The 10,736-nt window shown below is 37.6% G+C and overlaps 1 protein-coding gene across 1 annotated transcript; it reads left to right on the top strand.

The window, feature by feature from the left end:
- Positions 1 to 346: 346 nt before the first annotated feature.
- LOC126613834 (protein ETHYLENE INSENSITIVE 3-like) lies at positions 347 to 4,205 on the top strand. Its single transcript, XM_050281441.1, has 2 exons — positions 347 to 491; positions 1,635 to 4,205. The coding sequence occupies exon 2, from the start codon at positions 1,769 to 1,771 to the stop codon at positions 3,599 to 3,601; it is 1,833 nt and encodes a 610-aa protein (XP_050137398.1). The 5' UTR covers positions 347 to 491; positions 1,635 to 1,768; the 3' UTR covers positions 3,602 to 4,205.
- Positions 4,206 to 10,736: the final 6,531 nt, after the last annotated feature.

Below are 10,736 nucleotides of genomic sequence, written 5' to 3'. Positions count from 1 at the left end.
AAAGTGACATAATAATAATATTGTCGCACATGATGGAACGTAAATTAACGTGGATGTTTGATCTTTAGTACGAGTTTTAGTTTAAAGAGATGAAAGAACGTACATAGTACGTAAAAATCAATAATGTAACCATATTGAAAAATTAATATTTTGAATTATCAACGCGGAACGGTAGTATGCGTGCTATACAAGTTACTCTAAATAGTAAAAAACCAAAAACCAAAAGGTACCGCTTACCAAAAGTAAAAAAGAAAAAGGAGAAGTTACCCACCCACGTCTCAAACCGCGGTTAAAACGTAGCCGAGTCTAGTTAAATAGCACGCCCTCCGACAAAAATTTCACTTTTGCTTCCAATTCTTTTGTCTGTCTTTTTCTTCTTCCATTTCTGTCTCCTGAGCAGGACACAACCTCTCTGCCTCTCTCTGAGGAACCAGAGGGTGTTGAGGAGGGAGGAGCTTCCATCCCTCCGCCCCTACCAACCCATCAAATAGGTACCTTCGTTTTTCTGCTTTTTATTTGTTTACTTAAACTACTTGTTTCATTTCTCAGTCTTCTTGTCAACTAAAAAAATAATAATAGTCAAAGGAATATTTTTATCTTATTCATCGTGTGAATTTTCATGTATTTTTATGGTTGATCTCTGTGTTTATGCTATCTGGTTATTCTCTTGGTGTGTATTTTATATTCTACTTCCTTTAGTTGCAGGTCCTGGTGTGAGAATTTACCCTTTTTTGTTTCTGTTTGATCTTTTTTATATTTCGTGTTTTTCTTAGATTTTTAATCTTCTAGAACTTTGGATTTGATAGCATGGTTTTTTTAGTACAAGAGTAAACCATACTAAGGGCAATGGGTTGAATAGGAAGGCCCTGACCACCGGGGCAATCCACCACTTGCTGATAGTATAGTTTTGTAGTTCGAACATCTTATGATCCGAAAGGTGGCTACCCCGAATTTCCGTATCTATGTTAAACAATGAACAAACAAATTAATAGGTGAATTATATTGCTTAGGTAGGTGGAATATGTGCTGCATACCTGCATTATATCAAGCTATAACATTTTGAGTTAAATCATGAAAATCAGTAACATGGTTTTGTGAAAAAATATGAAACTGATTAGTTGTGATGAACCTATTGTCACCCAGTTCTGTTCTTTGTCTTTTGGAAGTTTTTTGCAGTTACAGGGTATGCACTTGTAACATTTGGTTTTTGTTCTAATGATCTCATGTTCCTCATGTTGCTGATTTGTTTTTTTTTCATTTTTCATTTTGTTTTTGGTTTGTAACTGATGTTGTTGCTTTTGTGCATAAGGTTTTTGTATTAGGGTTTTGCTTTGGTTTTTTTCATCTTTTTTGTTTTGAATGCAAAACCGCGGAAATCCGTTGCGTTTCTTTGTTTGTTAATCTTACTTGTTTGATTCATGATCAATTAATATATATAACTTTGCTTGTCTACATGGTTCTGACTTCTTTAATGTGTTACTTTTTATGTTTTCAATTAATCGTATCCGTGAAAGTATGTAATTTTCCTTTTTATTTTCATTGAAGTAACGTTGTTGTTACTAGTTCCATGTTCCTGATCTCCCGTATGCGACAATTGTGGCTTTAACTGAGTTCTTCGTAATTATCATTTGCAGAAGATTTCATTTGTTTTTGGGTTTGCTAATCATATAAAGAGTAGAAGGGTGGTGAAGTTGGCGTGGACTGTATTTAATTACCCAATTGTTATATATTTGTATACAATCAGCCTTGTTCTTTGTGTTGGTGGTGGATGGCGATCATTGAGGAGTTGGAGTTCAGTGACGACCTTGACTTTCTTTTGGCTCTCCCTGAGGAAGGTGAGGCAGCCCCAGAGAATGACCCAGAGGCAACAGTGGAGGAGGATGATAGTGACGACGAATTGGATGTTAATGAGCTTGAGAGGAGGGTGTGGAAATATAGAATGCGACTGAAGCGGCTTAAAGAGCAAAATAAGGGAACAGAAGCAGCTGACAATGCTATGCAGTGTCAGCCACAGGAACAAGCTCGGAGGAAGAGGATGTCACGGGCACAAGATGGAATCCTGAAATATATGTTAAAAATGATGGAAGTTTGTAAAGCCAAGGGTTTTGTTTATGGGATTATCCCCGAAAATGGTAAACCAGTGACTGGTGCGTCTGACAGTCTTCGCGAATGGTGGAAGGAAAAAGTAAGATTTGACCATAATGGCCCTGCTGCAATTTCTAAGTATCTGGCTGAACATCCAATCCCTGGGAAGAATGAAGACTCCAATGCAGTACCATCCACTCCTCATAACTTACAGGAGCTCCATGATGCCACTCTTGGTTCACTTTTGTCGGCTTTGATGCAGCACTGCCATCCACCCCAAAGACGTTTCCCGTTGGAGAAGGGTGTTGCCCCACCTTGGTGGCCCACTGGCAATGAGGAATGGTGGACTCAATTGAATCTGCGCAAGGATCAGGGTCCTCCCCCATACAGGAAGCCTCATGATCTGAAGAAGGCTTGGAAGGTGAGTGTTCTCGCGGCTGTGATAAAGCACATGTCACCCGATATTGCCAGGATCCGGAAGCTTGTTCATCGGTCTAAATATTTGCAGGACAAAATGTCTGCTAAGGAGACCACCATTTGGCTAGCCATCCTTAACCAGGAGGAAAATTTGGCCCAGAGGTTATATCCTGATGGATGTACACCTCCATCATCTTCTGGGAGTGGGTCTAATTTTGCAATCAGCGGTACCAGTGATTATGATGTTGAAGTGGTTGATGATGAAGATAATTATGAAGAAGAGGACTGCCAACCTCTTTTTAATCACTTAAAAATTGGAACATCTGGACAAAGAGATGGACTGATGCATCATTTTATGGCAGAGCTGACTCAGGGCGATTCAGACTCTGGTCAAAAGAGGAAGCAGCTGCCTGAAGAGCCACAAATGATGCTAAATCATCAGGGTTACACCTGCGAATATCTGGATTGCCCGTATCATGATTACCACCTAGGCTTTCGCAACATAACTGCAAGGAATAATCACCAGTTGACTTGTTCTTACAGGAATAATTCTTCACAAGTTGGAATGACAAGCGTTCATCCTAACAGTGACAAACTTGTGGGGTCCTTATCCAGTCCTCAACCTAATCCAGCTATTCAACAACCAGTGAACCAGACAAGTAGTTTTAATGCTTCCGGACATGAACTTGCTGGGGATGAGCAGAATATGGTATCTGAGTTTATGTCATTCTGTGATGGTAATATTCAGCAGAACAAGAACTCGGATCCTGGAAGCCTCGATGTTGTAGAAAACCACAACCAGCATCAGGTGAATTATCAATTTCCCATGGGTGATAACTTCTTTGATCAAAGGTTGGTTATAGGATCCAACATGTCTCAAGCATCGCCTATGCCTATGCCTATGCTTCGTCCAGCTACTCCAGCTCCTCCATCTCTCCCATCCACAGAATTTCAGTTTGATCCGTGCAACTTGTTTGATTCTCCATTTGGTAATCTTCCCAATAATACTGACAACTTAGGATTTGGCACCAACTTGCCGCGAGATGACTATAGTCTTGACTCGATGCTGGAGCAAGATCCATTCTGGATGTGTCGTTGAAGCTGGGTTTTCTTGCATTGCGCTCCAATATATGAATAAGGATGTTCATATGTTTGTGAGCGGGGGAGGGATGTTTTCTCGATACAGTTCAGGTTGTCTCGTGATAGTTCAGTTTTCTTTAGGTTTTTTAGACACAGTTTTGGACCCGATTGCGTGAAACTTCTCAAGTTAGTGGTTTATTTTTATCGGTTGGACTTTTTAGATGTTTATAACCCTTGACAAATTTTGGGGAGTCTCTAGTACTGCAATTTTGTCATCCAAATCTAGGTTTCATAGTTGTTCTCAATGCAGTATTGAGTAGGGCCTATAAGGGCCTGGAAAGAACCCAATCTTATACACAGACACAGTACTTCTGTTGAAATGTTTTGGACAGTTTTTGGTCGCTGGAGGACTTACATGACACAAACACACAGTTTTTTAGGACTTACATGACACAAGCACACAGTTTTTTGAGGACTTACATGACATAAGCGTACCATCATGGTGGAGTTTTATGTCAATAAAATAAAAACATGCATGTATAAGATTCTGTTTGTGTAGTTTTGTTTTATTGATATGAGACGCCTTATGATAGTGCTCCGTGACAGTGCATTGTGCCTTGTAAGTGGTTCTCATCGAGTCGTATTATTCTACGAGACAAATGAATTCGGTCCCTCGAAGCCATGATACTGGTATCATGTGAATCAGATTGGTCTTCCGTGTTAGGAATCTTAGGACCGGGAAAAATCAGGCAGAGACTGAAAAGGGGTCAAAGTTAGGTAAAGATCCTCTTCAAAATGTTAAGTGAAATCAAACTATTATATATGTCACAATATAATGATAATTTGCACCAAGGAATAATGATTCCGACTGAGCTAAACAATACAGAGAGCCTGGCTTCTTAAGTTGTGGAAGAGTTCCTATTCAAAATGTTCCGTGACTTATTTACAGAATTTTGCACCGCTCAGTTTTTAAGGTTTGAGAACGGGTTCCTCTTCAAAATGTTTCGTGGCCTTCACATGACTTGGACTGTATGATCAAAATTGTTTATTTTATAAATCACCTAACGATATTACTTTTAAGGGTAATGTTAGAGAAATCAAATTTATAAACTAAATTTTGTAAATCAAATGATGTGGATGTTGATTATTAGATTATTACTGAATGTTGATCAACACGCTTATTTTCAATTAGTGACCTATCATTTAGTTTGAAATTTTGATCATCCTAATATTATTCTAATATTATTTTTTATTTTTTATAAAGACGAACAATTTTGATTATAACAAGAAATTATATAAATAGGTCGCAAAATATTTTAAAGTGGCTTGTTTCCAACCTTAAGGAGCTAAGCTCTTCTCAATAATATAATTATAATAATTTGATACCGTAGTGCGATGAACAGTTAATCACGTGGTTTGTAGTTTTCGAATATTTAATGGGTGCTAACGTGGCTGATGACTGCTTGGTTGTCTCGTGTATACGTGGGTGGGTGGGATTGATTCACCCAAATTAGGAATTAAAAAAGTCATCAAGGCTATTATGATAAAGTCAATCCACTGATTATGATTACTATCAAGTGGTATTATATCCATCCTAATGTCTTATTTTTTCACCTATTTTTATTTATGGGTAAAAGACTGTTTACTACCCTCATGTTTCGTGGTTTTTAACATTTTAATACATCAAGTTTTTTTCGTCTCAGATTCATATTTAAAGTGTAAATTTTGAGACAGTTTCATACATCCGTTAGTCAAACTGTTAAGTTTCCAATTAACTGTGACGTGGCGCCCATGTGGACACTGACTGGGCGCCACGTGTCATCCACGTTTTTTTTTTCTTCTTCTCCTTCTTCCTTCTTCTTATTCTTCTCATTCCTCCGACATAAACGTTTTTTTTTCCTCCTTCTCCTTCTCCTTCTTCTTCTTCTTCCTCCGAATTTGGGGAAGTTTTTTTTTTTTCTTCTTCTTCCTCCTTCTTCCTTCTCCTTCCTCCTTCCTCCTTCCTCTTTTTCTTCTTCCTCCGAATCTACCCAAATTCTATTTTTTTTTCTTTTTTCTTCTGCTTTCTTCTTCCTCCTTCTTCCTCCTCCTTCTTCTTCTTCTTCCTCCGACTGCAACTTTTTTTTTCTTCTTCCTTCCTCCTTCTTCCTTCCCCTTCTTCTCCTTCTTCTTCTTCATCTTCCTCAAAAAAAAAAAAAAAAAACCTTCATCTTCCCCAGATTCGGAGGAAGAAGAAGAAGAAGAAGAAGAAGGAAGGAAGAAGGAGAAGAAGGAGAAAGGAAAAAAAAAGTTGTAGTTGGAGGAGGAAGAAGGAGGAAGAAGAAGAAAGAAGAAAAAAGAGAAAAAAAATTGAATCTGGGCAGATTCGGAGGAAGAAGAAGAAGAAGGGGAGGAAGGAAGAAGGAGGAAGAAGAAGAAAAAAAAAACTTCCCCAGATTCGGAGGAAGAAGTAGAAGAATGAGAAGGAGAAGGAAGAAGAAGGAAGATGGGGAAGAAGGGGAAGGAAGAAGGAGAAAGGAAGAAGGAGAAGGAGGAAGGAAACAAAAAAACAAAAAAGGTTGTAGTCGGAGGAAGAAGAAGAAGAAGAAGAGGAAGGAAGAATGAGGAAGGAGAAGAAAAAAAAAACTTCCCTAGATTCGGAGGAAGAAGAAGGAGAAGGAGAAGGAAGAAGAAGAAGCAAGAAGAAAGAAGAAAAAACAAAAAAAAAACTGAATCTGGGCAGATTCGGAGGAAGAAGAAGAATAAGAAGAAGAAGAAGAAGAGGAAGGAAGAAGGAGGAAGGAGAATGAAGAAGGAGGAAGAAGGAGGAAGAAGAAGAAGAAGAAAAAAAAAAAAACCTTCCCCAGATTCGGAGGAAGAAGAAGAAGAAGGAGAAGGAAGAAGGAAGAAGAGGAAGAAAGGGAAGGAAGAAGGAGGAAGGAAGGAGAAGGAGGAAGAAAAAAAAACAAAAAAAAAAGTTGTAGTCGGAGGAAGAAGAAGAAGAAGAAGGAAAAAAAAAACGTGGATGACACGTGGCGCTCAATTAGTGTCTACATGAGCGCCACGTCACAGTTAACGGGAGACTTAACAGTCTGACTAACGGATGTATGAGACTATCCCAAAATTTACACTTTAGGTATGAATCTGAGACAAAAAAAACTTGATGTACTAAATGTTGAAAACCACGAAACATGAGGATAGTAAACAGTCTTTTACCCTTTATTTATATTCACCATAAAAAGTTGAAAAATACATAAACTCTTTTCCCACCTACCATTATTTCCAAAATAACCTTGCATATTTTTTCCTCAATTTTTCCTTGCTTTGAAAATTTATTATAATTTTTAAAAAAAATCATCATTACTAAAAAACTCTCCTTTCCCATAATATAAAAATATCGATGTACTAAAAAAAAGAACTTCAACTATCACCAGCAGGCAGCAGCTCCCTCCCTATAAAATCCCATAATTGTAACTACCAACACCCTCAAATCCTCAGCCATGGCACCAAGCAGAAAATGTTTCCAGCCCAAGCTCCACACAAGAGGTTTGTACAATAAACAAATTAAGCAATTAGCAATATTAGGATAAATGAATAAAATTTGATGTGTATGGTATGGTGTGCATAATTGGTTTGTCTTATTTTAGTCTAAAGATTAAGAAAATGGGTCATTTTTTACGTATATTTGTCTCTTTTTTTTTAATCTTTTTTTTATGAGATATTTCAAACTTTTTAGTCTAATTAATCGAAATTTTACTATGTTTTGTTGTATAGTATGTATGAGGTACATGAAGCATTAATGTGCACTAACAGATCCACATCAACGATTCAACGGTCACAGATTTTGATAAATAATATACATTGGTGCATACTAAGCAATTCTCTAATTAAAATCATAGCACGCACACTCCCTTTACTTATATATAACTCATTTTATATTTACACTAGGGAGGTGGGGAGATAATTTGGTATTAAAGAGATCGAACATAAGACCTCTCACTTACTAGTGAGGAATAATACTATACCATAGTGCTAAGCGGCAATATTTCTCTATTTAATTATTTTTTAGGGTTGATCTCAGTTTACTACCCTGAAATTTTTTTGTTTTCAACATTTCATACATCAAATTGCCTTCATCCCAGTCTAGTACCTAAAGTCATAAACAAATTAAGCAATTAGCAACATTAGGATAGATGAATAAAATTATTATTTCAAAGTAGGTGGGGAAATAAGACACTGGAGTGGACTTAATAGTACTCTTATATTTACTAATTAATAAAACACTCATTGTCATCCAAAACCCTATGAAATTACCAGTTTAACCCCCAGTTTAACCCTCTAATTAAAACAGAACATGAATAAGAAATATGGGGCAGAAATGTAATTTCACACAACCAAATTTTGCTGTTTTTTTTTCTTTTCAAAGTCTCACTTACATGTAATCCTAACATATCTCTAATTAAAAAAAAAATCTCACTCCCACGTTCTCTATCACTCTCTTCCTATCTCCTTCTATTTCAAAAACAAAAATAAAAAAAAATTTCTCACACACTTTGTGTGGGCTTCGGATGTGCTGTCCCGAAAGTGGTGTCTCATTCATGTCTCATTCTTTATTTGTTTAACACGTGTACTACCACTAACTTTAATTTAACTCTGTTAACTTTTACTGAATTAAAAAAAATTAAAGTAAAAAAAAAAAATATTAGCAGAAGCAACTCCCCAGTTTCCAGTCCCTGCCCACACCCACCCCTCCCCCTCCCTTCCGCCAACCCACAGCCAAAGCCCGTCCCCCTCCCCTTCCCTTACTCGTTGCCAGCCCACAGCCAAACCCCTTTCTCACTTGGCTTAAGATTCACATAGCTTTTTTAATCATATTGGTCGAAAAGTCAAAAGGTTTGGGACAAATCTCTCTAGAATTTTCAAACACCAATCTCACTGAAATCTTCTAGATCTGTCGTGAAATACAAATTTCGTCGACATCGTAGTGGCAATGCGAAACCATTGGTGCCGGTGCCATCGCTGGACTCGCCGCCATCGTCGCGATGTGCCGCCTTGACGTCGTTCGTACCAGGTTTCAAGTCCACGACGGTCAGGCTGCGATGAGTAAGGGAAGGGGAGGGGGAAAGGGAGGGGTTTTGGCTGTGGGCTGGCGTAAGGGAGGGGGAGGGGTGGGCGTGGGTGTGGACAGAGGGACTGGAAACTAGGAGTTGCTTCTGCTAATTTTTTTTTTTTTTAATTTAGTAAAACTTAACAGAGTTAAATTAGAGTTAGGTGGTAGTACACATGTCAAAAAATAAAGAAGGAGACATGAAGGAGACATCATTTTCGGGACAGCGGATCTGGAGCCCTTTGTGTGTGCCCATACTAGTTATTATTTAAAGTAATCTATGTAATTGGTTGTTTCACGTTTTGACAATTCTCTCTCTCGCACGTTTCGACGCGTCCCTTCACCATTGCATTTTTTATTTTATTTTTTTTACAGTTCCACTAATTGCCTACACTTTCAAATGCAAGAGACTTATAGCTCAAGCTGATTTCATGATTGAAAAGTCATGAAATGAAAGGTTAAATAAAGCTTTGGAGGTAAAAATTTTGCCCTTAAAAATATGATTTAGTGGCAAATTTACATCACTGGTAGGAATTACAAGGAGTAATATAGAGTTATTTGAGTCATGTGAGCTCATTGACCCATTTTTCGACGCATCTGCATTTGGTTTTGCACTCAAAGTCTTGTGTTTGATTTTTCATATTTTCTAATGTCGCTTGTGAAAAAAAAAAATACAAACTCTCTCAATTTGAAAGATGAAGGATACACAAAAAAACTCTAATTAATAGATAATTGAAGTAATAACTAGTAATTGTACACATACTATAAACAAGGTTTTAAAAGACGTTAGGCGCTAGTCAGGAGGCGAAATGGGGTCTAGCGCCTAACGACTAGACGGTCTATGCAGATTTAAGTAAATATACCATATATCGTATAAATAAACTAAATTTATCTTATAATATATAAATAAACATGAATAATATGTTATTTTTATGTGAAGAATATATATATGTAATGTGAAAGTTTTAGGTATGGTGTGATCTAAAAAATAAAAAGAAAATAATAAAACATTCTCCTAAGAATTTCAAGAACTATACAGGACTGTTAAACCTAGGCTCTGATACCAAACTGACATACCCCGACCGAGATCAAGGCATGCTGGTCGTCACGTGAGGGTGACGTAGCCATGTGCAAAGTGAGGAAGCATTAAGGATAAGAAATATACGAATATTTAGAACCGAATCTACTAGAGTGCACTTCTAAACAAGAAGTGATAGGAGTAAGATACAAAAGTAAGTACTCCTAATCAGAGCCGTCTAAATCCTCAAGGCCATCGACAGCAAGCTTACCTAAAACCTGGAGGGGCGCAAAACAGAAAGCATGAGTGGGCAAAAACAAATGTTTTACAAAACCATTTCATTTATCAACATTTCTAACCCCTCGCTGTAAAACTTGTATAATTTTTCCCAGAATCAGAATATAAGCATATACATATATATATATATATATATATATATATATATTAATTCAAATCATGCTTCACAATATCATATTCATATGTATGCCATGTCAAGATATAACAGAGTAAGCAATTCAGGTGAGAATAATTTCATATAAATATAACATGTTAGCCGGAACCCCTGTGGTAGTCTGTACGGCTGAATTCATAGCTCAAAAGTCAATCTAGTCGGAGTCACTACAATGACCTATACGGCATTATACTGCACAAGAGTCGGAACCAAATGAAAAGGTTTGTACGACAATAATGGGTGTAATATAATCATGCTCAATACTACTCACACATAATAGTTGGGCGATAAATCGCTAGTCATCTAGGAGTTGGAATCATAATAAAGGTCTGTATGACAGGCCACGCGTCGACCAAGGCACAGCTAGACGCGCCGCCCACGCGCGGGCACATGCCAGGCACGCTGATGGCGTCAGTTAACGCCGTCAGGAATATTCTTTTAACTTCTAGCATATTCCGTTAGAATCTTAACGGCATCAGCTAACGCCGTTAGCATATTCCGTCAGTTTTGACGGAATATGCCACCTTCTTCTCCAACGAGTCACCAGACGCCGGCGACTTCACCAGTTTCTGGGTAAATCTTTAAAAAGCTTATTCTTC

This window comes from Malus sylvestris, chromosome 2 (genome assembly GCF_916048215.2).
Source record: "Malus sylvestris chromosome 2, drMalSylv7.2, whole genome shotgun sequence".
NCBI lineage: Eukaryota > Viridiplantae > Streptophyta > Magnoliopsida > Rosales > Rosaceae > Malus > Malus sylvestris.
This window is presented reverse-complemented; position numbering and strand designations above follow the sequence as displayed.

Excerpts from the sequence above, each read along its gene's own strand:
- LOC126613834 (XM_050281441.1), top strand. The coding sequence starts at position 1,769 with ATGGCGATCATTGAGGAGTTGGAGTTCAGTGACGACCTTGACTTTCTT.